This window comes from Podarcis raffonei, chromosome 12, assembly GCF_027172205.1.
Source record: "Podarcis raffonei isolate rPodRaf1 chromosome 12, rPodRaf1.pri, whole genome shotgun sequence".
In the NCBI taxonomy this organism is placed as follows: domain Eukaryota; kingdom Metazoa; phylum Chordata; class Lepidosauria; order Squamata; family Lacertidae; genus Podarcis; species Podarcis raffonei.
In genome coordinates, this window is record NC_070613.1 from 8,575,089 (window position 1) to 8,590,672 (window position 15,584).

Consider the following 15,584-nt stretch of genomic DNA (forward strand, 5'->3'; position numbering starts at 1 on the left):
ATGAAAAAGTGTGGGATGAACAAATGATTAACGGGAAAATGCACACACACACCCCACAAGCAAAATCAGGACAAAAGCTCATTGTCATACATACTCTCCCCATAAACGAATTAGAACAAATAAAGACCAAATACAATCTAACCTCATAAGCTTTGTACAAGCAAATCAGGAAAAATTCTCGATAAACAGGTTGCCTGCAGGAGTCCTGTGTTGATGATCCGGTTCTGAAAATGTGCGTTTAAGGTTAACTGAGGGAGCAGCGTAAGGTCATGGTGTCAAAGGCTGGTTTTTGTAGTGGGATTTGCTGGTAGCCTGGATGGTTAAAGAATGATGGGATGCCCACAGGGAAAGGTCCAAAGTTCGGTGGATGAGCATGTGGTTTATGCAATGCCCATCTTCAATCACCAACATATCTGGGGTGGACAACTTGGCGCTCTCAAGATATTGTTGGACTACAACTCTCATCAACTCCAAGAGCCTGGCAAATGACCAGGACAGCGGGAATTGCAGTCCAACAACATCTGATGGGGAACTGAGTTTTCCATCCCCGACTTTAACAATCCAGGTTGGTCAAAAACAAAATGGCCTGTCGTAAATTTGTAACAAGTTCAGCAACAGATAAATACGGACATGGATATGAACATGTCCAGAAGGGAGCTCAGCTTGTAGTGATTATTTCATTTGACTGCTCAAACCGATACTGATGATTATATATCTGCCTGTAGTCTCTTTGATGTTGTATGAAATAAGGTTCTCTGTCTGTGAGTGGGGAGTCTAATTAGAAGCCGGCTGGTGTCATTTTAACCCGAACGACTGCCCACGAAACCAGGAAGTGGGAGTTAAAAAAAGTGCCTATTTTGGTTGTTGTGTAGCAATTGTCCATTTCTTAACGTGCCCGTTCCAAACCAAGCCATCAAAGACCACAACTCCCTAGTGTTACAGAAAAGAGAGTTGAGAAGGGAAGACTTTCATTCTCTCTCTCTCTCTAGTTTTAGGAACATTCAGAAGAATTCCTTCCCCACCACCACCCAAAATATATTTTGACTTAGGCAGTGTCCTGGTCTGGCTAGGATGGGATGCAAATTCTTGTTGCTTTGTGACTTCTCTTTATACCCATTTTCTTGTCCCATTTTCCAAAATAATCCTTATTTTTGTTTTGACCAGCGTTCAGAAACTCTCTTGCCCCAAGCGACAAAGTATTGTAGCTGCTTAAAGGTAAAGGTAAAGGTACCCCTGCCCGTACGGGCCAGTCTTGCCAGACTCTAGGGTTGTGCGCTCATCTCACTCTAGAGGCCGGGAGCCAGCGCTGTCCGCAGACACTTCCGGGTCACGTGGCCAGCGTGACAAGCTGCATCTGGCAAGCCAGCGCAGCACACGGAACGCCGTTTACCTTCCCGCTAGTAAGCGGTCCCTATTTATCTACTTGCACCCGGGGGTGCTTTCGAACTGCTAGGTTGGCAGGCGCTGGGACCGAACGACGGGAGCGCACCCCGCCGCAGGGATTCGAACCGCCGACCATGCGATCGGCAAGTCCTAGGCGCTGCGGTTTTACCCACAGCGCCACCCGCGTCCCGATTGTAGCTGCTTAGAAATGCATAATTCCTGATATATAGCAGAGGAAGGTTAAATAGTAGCTGGAAAGCCTACTTTGTATGGAATGACAAGATTTGTATTTCTAGGACCACCACTCATTTGGGTGCTGGCTATGACATTATTGACCTCAATGAAATATTGGTACCAGATTTTGCACACAGAAAAAAACTAACTTTTAAAAAGTATAGTTAAGGGTGACAGGTTTCCATCCGTGTGGACTTTCACATGCCCAGAATCTGTGGAATAATCTAGGTAACAAGCAGAGAGCTGACAGACGTAATTAGATCACCATATCTTGGCTTAATGACCCAAAATATGAGCAAGCGTTTAGGTTGTGTGTGAGGCCCCTTCCTTTCTTGCAAGCCACAATTCAGCAAAGTTATCCATTTTATCTGAACTGGGAAACAAACCAGGATCCTAAACCAACTTCAAACCGTGGTTAAGGATATGGGCTTGTTGTGAAGTTGGTAACCATGGTTTCTCAGTTAAGATGAAACAGGAAACTGTGGTTGGTTAGAGACTTCATCATTGCATTCAGGTATTCCACTTAGGGGGGGATACAAAGGGGCTGTGGGCAAAGGACTTGTTCATATCTTCGCTTGTTGTTGTTGTTGTTGTTTAGTCGTTTAGTCGTGTCCGACTCTTCGTGACCCCATGGACCAGAGAACGCCAGGCACCTCTGTCCTCCACTGCCTCCCCCAGTTTGGTCAAACTCATGCTGGTAACCTCGAAAACACTATCCAACCATCTTGTTCTCTGTCGCCCCCTTCTCCTTGTGCCCTCCATCTTTCCCAACATCAGGGTCTTCTCCAGGGAGTCTTCTCTTCTCATGAGGTGGCCAAAGTACTGGAGCCTCAGCTTCACAATCTGTCCTTCCAGTGAGCACTCAGGGCTGATTTCCTTCAGAATGGAGAGGTCTGATCTTCTTGCAGTCCATGGGACTCTCAAGAGTCTCCTCCAGCACCATAATTCAAAAGCATCCATTCTTTGGCAATCAGCCTTCTTTATGGTCCAGCTCTCACTTCCATACATCACTACTGGGAAAACCATAGCTTTAACTATACGGACCTTTGTTGGCAAGGTGATGTCTCTACTTTTTAAGATGCTGTCTAGGTTTCTCATTGCTTTTCTCCCAAGAAGCAGGCGTCTTTTAATTTCGTGACTGCTGATCACTGCCTTGCCGTGGCGAAGGGGCTTGAAGAACTCAGAGAAGCTATGAACTATGCCAAGCAGGGCACCCAAGATGAACAGGTCATAGTGGAGAGTTTTGACCAAACGTGATCCACCTGGAGGAGGAACCGGCAAGCCACTCCAGTATCCCTGCCAAGAAAACTCCATGGACAAAGACAACAGGCATATATCTTGGCTTATAAAGCTTAAATAAGAGCATCTGAACCGGGTCAGAGTTTTACCACACCACCATCAATATTGGAGCTGCATAATTTATTTTATTAGATGCTTGAAACCAATATTGTAAACCAGGGATGAGGAACCTGTGGCATTCCAGATGTGGCTGGGCTCCCCATCAGCCCCAGTTGGCATAGTCAGTGGCCAGGGGTGATGGGAGTTGTAGTCCAACAACATCTGAAGAACCATAGGTTCCTCCATCCTACCGTAAACCATTGGAACACAGGAAGCTACCTCGGACTGAGTCAAACCATTGGACCATCCAGTGCAGTGTAGTCTACACTGACTAGCAGTGACTGTCCATGGTTTCAGGCAGAGGGCTTTCCTTGCCCTACCTGGAGATACTGGGAATTGAAACAACATTCAAGGCAAATGCTCTTCCACTGAGCTATGGCCCTTCAGAGATCAAGGGAAGACTAGGCCACAACCTAACGTGTGAGCTTTATTATATTGGAGATGGTTCGGAATTGGCTTCCCCTTCTCCTCTGGTTCTGAAGTGGTATGGCCTCCAGGGAGGACTGTACCACACAATAGCTCTGAATGCCTTTCTCCTCAATGGAAAGCCAGTCCTTAAGCAAACAAATCTCTCAGCTCTGGGTTTTGTGTGGGGTTACGGACTCAGACCAGTTTCCTCTCGCCTCTGTTTACTTGCGTCTTGAAATCGCAGGCGTGACTTTCATGTGAGGCAACTCTCTTCCCCGTATCCCTGGGCACAAAGAGCCAGCTTAGGAGAGGAGGGTGGGGAAGGGTGGGGCTTAAGCTGAGGAAATTCTCAGGGATTTTAGTTGACAGAAACCTGACAATAAAACTGTGAAGTCGGCTGCGCCTCGCAACACAGTTAACGTCCCGTGAATGGCTGGGCAGCCGGAAAGAAAGACGGCAAGGTGTGTTGGCACCTTGAGTCCAACAAGCCAAGCAGAGCCAGCCACACCTCAGGGTCAAACTAGATGTGAGATTCAAAAATGTTCTACGGCTCCATCTGCACATTTCTAGCAGTATCACTGGGGGCCAATTTTAATCCTCAAGGGCAAGTTTTAATAGGGCAGACTGAAAACGATGAGCGTGCTTGAGGCTGTTTTACTGGAATAGGGAGGAGAGGGGAAAATAATTAAAAGAGGTATTCCCTGTGGAGTACGGCAGGCAGGCTGTGTCTTCATGTTGTCTAAGGCCACATTCACAGCATACATTTAACAGGGCTTCCCAAACTTGGGTCTCCAGCTATTGCTGGACTACAGCTCCCATCATCCAAAGAGAGCAGGACCAGTGGTCAGGGATGATGGGAATTGTAGTCCAACAACAGCAGACTTCTCAAGTTTGGGGAAACTGGCTCTATGATGCCGCTTTAAACAAGCATGGCTTCCCCCCAAAGAATTATGGGAGTTGTGGTTGGTTCAGAGTTGCCAGGAGAGCCCCTAATCCCCTCACAGAACTACCGGTTTTAACAGTCAATCCCTTTTCCCAGGGAACTCAGGAAATTGTCACTCTGTGGGGACAATAGGGGTCTCGTGACAACTCCCAGAGTTCGTAACTACCTACAACTCCCAGAATACTTTATGGTTTAAAGCAGCATCATAGTGCTTTAAGTGTATGCTACGAGTGTGGCTGTTTAAAGTGGTGTGATACTGCTTGAAATGCTCTGCGCAGGTACGGCCTAAGTCTCTGAAGGACAGCACAAGAAGTTGAGGGATCCAGCTTGGTTGTACAAAGAAGGGGGAACCGTTTGACCTCTCTCTCCCCCTGGGAATCAGAATCGCACATGCATTTAAGCTGACATTTGCCCTATGTTTTGTGTGTGTGTGCAACCGCGTCTAATCTTGCCCCTTTCTTAAATTAATTTCTGTGTGTGTGTCCTTCTTTTCTGCAAATATACCAAAGAACAAAATAAAAATAAAATCAGGGTTAGGGGATTTTCTCAGGACGGTGAAGGGCGGGTGTGCTGTGTTTCATTGGTGAAGCGGTGGTGGCATTCGCCCCTCTTCTTCTGCTCAAAAATGGAGGGGATCAAGGGGGGTTGGTTGAGGTGGGGGGCGTGAGAAATGTACCTGTTTTCATCTGAGGAATGGTATGGAGTGTATGATTTGAATGCAGAAGAGCCTGACTTCAATCCCTTGCAGCTACAAGAGCCAGATCACAGGAGATAGGAAGGAATCCTGGAGAGCACCTCCCAGTCAGCATAGACCAGGCTTCCTCAACCTCGGCCCTCCAGATGTTTTGAGACTACAATTCCCATCATCCCTGACCGCTGGTCCTGCTAGCTAGGGTTCATGGGAGTTGTAGGCCAAAAACATATGGAGGGCCAAGGTTGAGGAAGCCTGGCGTAGACCAAGTGCAGCCAATATGGCATCCTCTGGATGTTGTCAGACTACAACTCCCATCATCCCTGACCATTGGCCATGTTGGCTGGGGCCATTGGCACCATCTCTGGGGGGGGGCTCTGGGTGCCAAGGCACCCACAAACTTTTCACTGTAGGTGCCCGGCTGGGCGACCCAATGCATCTTGCATGTGATGTCAGACGCCAAGGCCCGTTGGGGCCCGTCACACCATATGACATCGTGCATGTGCTGCATTGGGCCAAATCGCACTATGTGATGTCACAGGTGCAATGTGCATGATGTCACATGCCAGGAACCCCAAATGTGGGGCGGAACCCGGCATGCACAATGCATTTGTAAGGCATTGTGTTTGCTGCGCCTTTGTTGCAGTCAATACAGAGATGTATGGTCCACAGATTTGAACTCGGTGCAAGGCAGGTTCCTGTAGGTGGATGCAATGCTTTTTCTGGGGGTACACGGGGGTACACATACCCCTAAGCCTCACCTGGAGTACTGTGTCCAGTTCTGGGCGCCACAGTTCAAGAAGGACACTGACAAACTGGAACGTGTCCAGAGGAGGGCAACCAAAATGGTCAAAGGCCTGGAAACGATGCCTTATGAGGAACGGCTAAGGGAGCTGGGCATGTTTAGCCTGGAGAAGAGGAGGTTAAGGGGTGATATGATAGCCATGTTCAAATATATAAAAGGATGTCACATAGAGGAGGGAGAAAGGTTGTTTTCTGCTGCTCCAGAGAAGCAGACACGGAGCAATGGATCCAAACTGCAGGAAAGAAGATTCCACCTAAACATTAGGAAGAACTTCCTGACAGTAAGAGCTGTTTGACAGTGGAATTTGCTGCCAAGGAGTGTGGTGGAGTCTCCTTCTTTGGAGGTCTTTAAGCAGAGGCTTGACAACCATATGTCAGGAGTGCTCTGATGGTGTTTCCTGCTTGGCAGGGGGTTGGACTCGATGGCCCTTGTGGTCTCTTCCAACTCTATGATTCTATGATTCTAAACATTGAGTTGGATTTGTGGTGGTGCAGAGGGGTTATTTTGTACTTGTTGGTGCAGCACTTTGACCGACGACTGGGAAAAACTGGCCTGCGAGCGCTCTAGTTGGAGAACAGCCTTTACCAAAGGTGCCACGGGCTTTGAAGACACTCGAACTCAGGACACAAGGGAGAAATGTGCTAAGAGGAAGGCACGCTTGGCAAACCCTCACCGTGATCAACTCCTGCCTGGAAACCAATGTCCCCACTGTGGAAGGACGTGTGGATCCAGAATTGGCCTCCACAGTCACTTACGGACTCACTGTTAAAACCGTGTTTATGGAAGACAATCTTACTCGGCTACAAGGGATCGCAGAAGAAGAAGAAGACCTCTAAACATTTTGTGAATCTAAGTTTGGCGTCATTAAGGAGCAGCATTTCAATATGAGTAGGAAAATGAGAGTACCCCTAAATATTTTTGGGGGGGGGGAGTACTGGGTGGATGAAACCACAAACCACAACAGCTTGTCACTGATTAGTTCCTCTGAAATAAGGATCAATGTCAATTCCATAGAAAAGGAGAAGCGAAGAAATTGTTTGCAATGATTCAGAGACAGTGTGTCTTCCTCCTACCTATTTCCTGTTGCAGCTCATGCCAGAAAAACGGTTTGACCTTCTGCCTACGCTGTTTAGAACATGGGAGCATTACTGACTGTCATTTCAAACACCTTAACAAAAAACCAGGAAACAGTGCAAGCAGGAAGGATAGGCTCAGATCAATGTGGAATTTAAATGTGCAAAGAATGCTGATGGAAAATGAAATGCAATCGAGTTTGGTGTGTCTATCTGTTTGTTTGCTTGACGACAAGCAAATCTGAAACAGGTGACAGGATCAAGAGAACTGCATTAAAATAGAAGCTTTTAAGGGGAAGGCTATTAGGGAGTCCAACTTTTTAATCTGAAATGCTTCCGGTCTGCTGTGAGGAATTTCAGCTTGGAGACTTTTCTGGAACTATAAAAGTCCGGGATAAATGACTTGCAAGGCTACTCATCCTTCGCTGCAGATCCTTTTGCTTCAGGATGTTGTTCTGCATGCTGGCTTTGGGAAAGGCTGACAAAAATCTTGGAGAATCAGTGCACTGGTGGCTATTGGCCATTTTATCTAGGTTTGGAGCATCCATATGCAATGACAGTACAGTGGTACCTCAGGTTACATACGCTTCAGGTTACATACGCTTCAGGTTACAGACTCCGCTAACCCAGAAATAGTGCTTCAGGTTAAGAACTTTGCTTCAGGATGAGAACAGAAATCGTGCTCCGGTGGTGCGGCAGCAGCAGCAGGCCCCATTAGCTAAAGTGGTGCTTCAGGTTAAGAACAGTTTCAGGTTAAGTACGGACCTCCGGAACGAATTAAGTACTTAACCTGAGGTACCGCTGTATACCTCTGGCAAAGGGATGGGGAGAAATTTGCTTCAGCTTACTGTAAAAATGCGTGTATCGGGAAAGTTGCATATGAAGGGTGAGTGTTAGGAGAAATTTGCATTAAAATGCTAACGAATTTTCGAGAGAACTAAAAAATAAATAAATCAGAAACAGATGCAAAGGTTTCGAGAAGTGAAGGCTGGAAAAATGACCTTCTAGGAAGCCGTTCTTGGTGTAACGATTAGGGCGGTCAGGTGTTCAACTGGCCCTTGTTTCTGTGTGTTTAATGGTACAGTGGTACCTTGCTTTTAAAACAGCTTAGTTTATGAACAACTTGGATTAAGAACGCTGCAAATCCAGAAGTAGGTGTTCCGGTTTGTGAACTTTGCCTTGGAAGCGGAACATGTTCCGCTTCCTGTTGAGTGTGTTTCGTTTGTAAATTGAGTCCCCTGCTGATTATCAGAGGCTTCCTGTTGAGTCTGTTGGCTGTTGAGTCCAGAGTACCCACACAATACCGAGGTGATATTTGGAGCATTTGTTTTTGCTAAAAAAAAATGCATTTTTGTTCGTGTGGCTTTTTCATTTATTTGACTGCGACTTGTTTTTGTGACTGTGTGGAACCCAGTTCAGCTACTGATTGATGGATTATGTGACTGCAGAAATGGGGAAAAAAGTCCCCCATCCAAACAATGACTATCAGTGCACATAAGGAAATTTTTATTTTTTATTTTTTATCATCTACAATACTGTCATATTTATTTTGTAGTACAATACTTTGATTATTGCTTTCTTTTCATGGATCAGTGGTCTCGCTAGATATTAAAATTCATGTTAAATTGCTTCTTTAGGGGTTGTTTTTAAAAGTCTGGAACGGATTAATCCGTTTTGCATTACTTTCTATGGGAAAGCATGCCTTGGTTTTGGAACACTTTGGTTTTGGAACAGACCTCCGGAACGGATTAAGTTTGGGAACCAAGGTACCACTGTAGTTTGATCTGCAGCAATTGGCAGCTGATCATTCCCCCTGCTGCCTGCTTGAAATGTTGGCAACAGAGCTCATGATACCGTTTGCCATTCCTGCATAAAGGATGCTAAAATAATAAATAATAATTTTATTTTTTTATACCCCGCCCTTCCCGGTTTAGAAAACCAGGCTCACGGCATCTAACAACAATTTTAAAACAATTGATGCAACAAAAAACAGCATAAAATACAGTATAAAACGTGAATAGCAATAAATTCAGAATTCAAAAATCAATTTAGGAGGGAAATCCATCCAATAAACATTAGATGATCACCAGGGCTAGCTGGCTAAATTAGTCCTATTTGGGCCAGCGAGGAGACCAGGGGAGAACCAGCTGTGAGATCCCAGAGTGGGTAATCTTCATAAAAAGGGGAGGGGGAGGGAAGGAAGGGGAATAAAAGATCAGGCTAAGTTCAAGTTGAAAGCCAGGCGGAATAGCTCTGTCTTATAGGCCCTGTGGAAGGAAGTTAAATCCTGCAGGGCCCTGGTCTCATGGGACAGAGCATTCCACCAGATCGGAGCCATCACTGAGAAGGCCCTGGCACTGGTGGAGGATAATCTGACTTCCTTAGGGCCCGGGACCTCTAAACTATGATTATTCATGGACCCCTACTAATGGAATAAATTGAACTGGATTTCCCCCCATCATTTATGCATTTATGTAATTATTTTATTGTGTTTATATCTCACCATTTTTCCCTCCAAGTTGCTCAAGGTGGCATCCACAGTTTCCCCCCTCCTCATTTGCTCCCCACAACAACCCTGTGAGGTAGGCTAGGCTGAGAGACAGCGAGTGGCCCAAGGTCACCCAGTGAACATCATGGCCAAGTGGGGCTTTGTACCCAGTGTGGCGTTTGCCCTCCTATGTGTGACATCATACTAGGTTCATAGGGAAAGTGTTAACTAATTGTAAAATGACTAACCAATGGGAACCCGGGGGGCAGAGTTAACTGTGTATAAGTTTAAGCACAGAGGTTTTTAGGAAGTTAGAGTTGTTGAGAAGACAGTCTGGATTTTGAAGAGACAGAGAGGATAAGTCTGTAGGTTGGGCTAGTCTGGTGTGAGAAGAGTGAGAGAATCTGTTAAGAGGAGTCAGTCAAACAGTTGAGATAATCAGTCAGAAGGTATTAGGAAGGTATAGGCCGGTAAAGAAACTAAAGTTAAGAAACTGACAGGAATATTATCTGAGAAACCATAAACTTGTTAATGCTTATAAAATAAACGTGTTTATTTGGTTCAATTTTAACAACTGTCTGGACTCAGTGTGTACCCGAGAGAAACGGGTTGGTGGCAGCGGGGAAGCGAGCGCAGTGGTGGCACAGGGATCAATAGACTGTCAAACGTCCGGGGACCCTGTGTGATCGCCAGACCCAGATCCTAGCCCAATACTCCAACCACGACACCTTGCTGCCTTTCATTTCATCAAAATATGTACTTTTTAAAAAGAAAACCTTCACCTCCTCTTTTTTCTTTTTTCCAGTAATGATGGCTGACGCTGAAGCAGACGTGGGACTCCCCTCTATTGAGAGGAAGCCAGGCCTCCAGATATGGACCATAGAGGTACAGTACAGCCAGCATCCTCCATACACCGCCTGTATTTTTCGCAGGGTGACACAACACGATGTCCACTCCTCAAGCTGTTAGTATTTTGCGGGAGAGACTGAGTCGCATAGCAGAAATTTCATTTCGTTCAACCGAAGCGGATCCGAGTGCGGGCTTTTTGCGGTTAGGAAAGCGACGGGAGAATGCCCAGAGAAGTGTGGAATGAACAAATGATTTATGGGAAGTTGTAGAAACACCTCACAGGCGAATCTGAAGACATCTGAAGGCAGCCGTGTTTAGGGAAGCTTTTAATGTTTGACGGACTATTGTATTTTAATATTTTGTTGGAAGCCTCCCAGAGTGGCTGGGGAAACCCAGCCGGATGGGTGGGGTATATTATATTATTATTATTATTATTATTATTATTATTATTATTATTATTATTGATATTGTTATTGTTGTTGTTATTTTATTGAGACGAATGCTCGTTGTCATATATACTCCCCACAGACAAATCAGAACAAAAGCTCAGTAAAGTCTAACTGCCGCATAAGCTTTGGGCAAGCAAATCAGGATAAATGCTTGATGAAAAGGTCGTGTGGCAGAGCTCACCTTTTCATTTTAATTGGGTTGTTAAATTATACATGAATTAACTGAATGTACTGTCTTGCCAAAGGCAAGGTGGTTCTTTCAAAATGAGATTCAGAAGCAATACAAACTACCCAAGTGAGTGAGAAAATGAAAGGCTTTATTCTAAAACAGCAAGCAATATATACATACCAAGCACTTAAGGACTTCAATCTGCCACTTGGAAGCCCTCAAGAAGCGAAGAAGTGGCTTCCCCAGGTAGCCTCAGTTTGAACGGCCCAGCGGCCAACCAGTCTGTGCACGAGCGTCAAAGAAACTCTGCCCAAACCGTCCGATTTTATAGATAGCCACCCCCTGCCAATGCCTCACTTTCTCAAAACAATGTCCAACATCAAAGAAGGTACCCAGAATTATCCGCCACAACTGATTGAGGCAACTGTGTGTGGAGTGTCACCTCTTGCCAATGTTCTCAAGACATCTAAGACTGTTCTCACACCATCGAAAAAGTTAACAAGAGCGAGGGAGGTGGAAGGAACAGAGGAAGGAAGGGCTCCTTGTCAGATCGCTAAACTCCTCAATACATTTTGTTTTCCAGATGCATTTCTCATACGCACATATTGAATAACAGAACCGTTGTGATTGCACATGTAATCATACAAAACAGGACTGTTATTATGAGGATTATACTGTCTGCCAATATGCTTTTTACTGTGTTTTCAACTATGTTTTATTGTTGATGTTTCGTAATGTGTTTTTAATGTTGTACACTGCCCTGAGATCTTTTGGTAAAGGGCAGTATATAAACTGTAACAACAACAACAGCAGCAGCAGCAACAACAACACCTTTGCAACAGGGAAGTGAGAGCTGGACCATAAAGAAGGCTGATCGCCGAAGAATTGATGCTTTTGAATTATGGTGCTGGAGGAGACTCTTGAGAGTCCCATGGACTGCAAGAAGATCAAACCTCTCCATTCTGAAGGAAATCAGCCCTGAGTGCTCACTGGAAGGACAGATCCTGAAGCTGAGGCTCCAAGACTTTGGCCACCTCATGAGAAGAGAAGACTCCCTGGAAAAGACCCTGATGTTGGGAAAGATGGAGGGCACAAGGAGAAGGGGACGACAGAGGACAAGATGGTTGGATAGTGTTCTCAAAGCTACCAACATGAGTTTGACCAAACTATGGAAGACAGGAGTGCCTGGCATGCTCTGGTCCATGGGGTCACGAAGAGTCAGACACGACTAAACAACAAAAGTGACCTTTAGGCTAACCTGACTGGTGAACAATGTGTTGTTTTGTTCCTTCTCCATCTTGTTAATCTGGTGTGGGGAACCCGCAGGTCACCAGATGTCATTGGAGGAGAAAGCTATTCATAGCCTCTAGCCATGATGTAAGGTTGTCAGCCGTGTTGTTTTGGGGCAATTTCTCTCTCTCTAAAAAAGCTCACTTATTGAAATATGGCAACCCTATAGGATGGCTCTGCCTCTACAACTGGGGGGCTTCTGGAAATTTCAAGAAGGTGATGTCTGCCAATTGGTGAGAAAGAAGATGAGCATATTATTACAGCTCTTCCAAAAACGTTTTTCTTACACCTCCGGATAAGGAAACCTTTAACATGGACTTCATGACAGCTTCACTCCGTAGCATTCCTGCTTGGCCACAGCCTAGGCATGTGCTGGCTAGTCAAAACCCTGAAATGCATATGAGCTCCATGTGATTGGCTCCAGGTTCGAAAGCTGCCTCCTGGGAGTCAGTTCCCAAGCTGCCCAGAACAGCAACTTCATTCTTCCCAGATCATCTGACTTCGTTTCCTTGTGCCTTGGTGCAAAGGCTAGCAGCTCCCTAAAGAATTCTGCAAACATGGCCCAGGGGAACAGATGGCTGGAGATGGACCTCAGTCCTCCATCTCTGAAATGGATTTTTTTTTTTTAATGTCCAGCCTTGCAAGTGAGTCTGCAAATTTACTAGTCCTCAATCATTGGCCTAGGTTGGTCAGATTTAGTACATTATTGCACTGAAATTAACTCTCGCCTATAAAAGCTCCCCTGGAGCAGGCTTACAAGTTTGCTTTCATGACGGTGTGATAGCCACCCTTTGGAATGGGAAAGTTTTGGGCGAAGGTTCACCGTTTAGATTTCTGCCTGTCACCCAGCAGTTGAAAGCAGTTGCACTCTGCCAGAAATAAAGATTGGACTCGTTGTTCTGATTCTGGAATCGTTTGCTATGGGATTTTTATTTGCTTTTTGTTTTATTACATTTCTATACTGCCCTTCGTCTGAGAATCACAGGGCGGTTTACAACATAAAACATCAAAAATGCAGAACGAAAAACAATACTCCCTATGTTTAAAAGGCTGTGGTGTTTCTTTTGTTTATTAAATTTCTAGTTGACTTTAAGTTGTCTTTGGTTAACTTTGGCCCACTATACCAAAGTCTTGCCAGATCAATCCAGAATGCTTTAAAAAAGGGAAGAATCTGGGCTTGCCATTTTACAGGCCCAAATGTACAAGCACACCTGCCTCCACCCTTTCGTGACCTAGGCTGAAGTCGGAGAAGTCAGCGCATTGTTAGTTCCTGCTTCTCTGCCGAACAAGTTTGTCCAGTTTTGCAATTCGGGCCAGAGGCGAAGCGGAAAACTTTTCACGATTAATTAAGCCGAGAAGGATGTGTGAGATCTTCCAAATGTGTATGTTGAGCCTCCATTTGCGGAAACTTTGGCAAGGAGAGAGTGGGGAGGGGGTTTTGCAGCGAGGTTTGCTTATCTATTTCACAAAAATTATACACCCCTTGATAGGTAGGTGGGGGACTTCGAAGCAGGTTACAAAAAGATAAAACAATAAAATCCATAAAATTTTACAGCCGTACTTTAAAGCATTCAAAAGTTAAACTACTAACACGGTTTAAAGAACTGTCCTTGCACATAAGCTTGAGATTGATGTATTCTAAAACACAATGAATCATTAAAAATAACAATTGCTACTGTTATTTAAACATGTTGGCTTCCTTGTGTTCACATTATTTCATACAAATTCTTTGTGGATTTATTAACGATTTCTTATTTATTTATTTTTAATGATATTTATTGAAAAAAAGTTTTTTTAAAAAATTACACACACACACACACAAAAACAGAAAAATAAAAAAATAAAATAAAACCATCATTCTCAAATTCTCCACTTTCAATACCTTCTTTCTTTGACCTCCTCCTCCTCCCTTTTCTTGTATCCTGATTAATAATAATCGCAGCAAATCCTTTCCTTAATTCATAATATTCTGTCATTACATTACCTTAATCTATTTTCATCTTATCATATAGAAAACCTTAAAGTTTAAAACTTAAATCTTATTTTTACCAACTTCTCCTAACCATAACATTCTTATCTAATTCTTTAGACATTTTTACAAGAGCCAAGTAATTTCATTTCAACATTTTTCTAACATTCATCAATTTTATAGAACAGTCCTAACGATAAAAAAAGAAAAAAACAATCCAATCTTCATCCAGCGTCCCTTCCTCCTGGTCCCGGGTTTTGTCAGTCCTTTTTATCCTATTAATCTAGCACATTAACCTGGTAATCTTATATCCGAGGCCCTCAAGTCTCTTCCATGTCCCTTCCGCAGCTCTTCTTGATATTTTCCTTTCATTCGTGGGAACTCCAGCTTGGTAATGCTTTGGACCCTTTTCAACAGATCAGCCCCTTTTCCATAGACCAGACTGGACTCCATATGGTATTTAAAAACATGTTCCAGATTCCCTCCAAAATTGAGAGTCCCCACAGCTCCAGACATCTGACGGCCCATTGCCAGGCTCGAAAAGTCCAAATCTCCCTGTATAGGGGGGTCTATCCAGCCCCCCATTTCCAAACCTAACCAAACTTTATCTTTCCAAGTCTGGTTTTTTCCAAGTTCATTTGTCAAATCCAAAAATTTATGTTCCTGCTGGGCCGCTGCTCCCTCCGTCTCTGGCGCCCAAGATTCAGCAACATCCTCTTATTTCAGTTGTTCTGTCATGGCACACTCCTGTTTTAGTTCCTGGGTGGGCTCCATATAATTTCCCACTACCTGTTCAAAGGTTCCGGCCGCATTACTCATTAAATCCGTCTTCTGGCTTAACTGATCCAATAGGGCATTTATTTTGCAGAGAGCACTCAACAGTGCTTCTGAAGACATTGTCCTGCAAGGTCACAAATCCTTTCCCACGGTTGTAATCTGAGGCATCTGCCAGCTCCCAGGAATTAGTTACAATTTCACAGTCCCCCTCTAGGGGGAAAGCTTCTAGTTGTTCTTTCTTTTGATAACAATAGCAACAAAGTTTCTTTTTTAAGATATTTTGTCCATATTTGTTCTTTTAAAATGCGAAAGGAAACAATGGAATCACTGTTTCTCTTCTCTTAACTATCTGTCAGAGACATTTGTTTCTGGTCAATGAGCTTCAAACGTCAATTCTGACACCCCGCTCCAGGATCAGGACGGTGGAAAATTACTTTGCTTTAAACTCACTTCTGCAGGTTTAAACAGCCCAAAAAAGATCCCCCTTCTTCTCCTGCTGCCGAAGGGGGGTTCAGCGATTTTAAATGATGAAAGCCAATCCTTTAAAAGTGATTTTCAAAGCTCTAGTTTACGTTGTCTTTGCTTTGTTCTGGCTACAAGGAAACAGAAGGCTGACTTCCTGTTTAGACCTTCCCGTTTCAGCACCAAATTAGGGTAA

The 15,584-nt window shown here is 44.5% G+C and overlaps 1 protein-coding gene across 1 annotated transcript in view; it reads left to right on the forward strand.

Moving 5' to 3' along the window:
* Positions 1-15,584, forward strand: part of VILL (villin like) — a 59,340-nt gene that overhangs the window by 10,903 nt on the left and 32,853 nt on the right. Inside the window, exon 2 of the mRNA XM_053409906.1 lies at positions 10,229-10,308. Within this exon, the coding sequence (XP_053265881.1) occupies positions 10,231-10,308 (78 nt within the window). The 5' untranslated portion in view covers positions 10,229-10,230. The remainder of the gene's footprint in view (positions 1-10,228; positions 10,309-15,584) is intronic.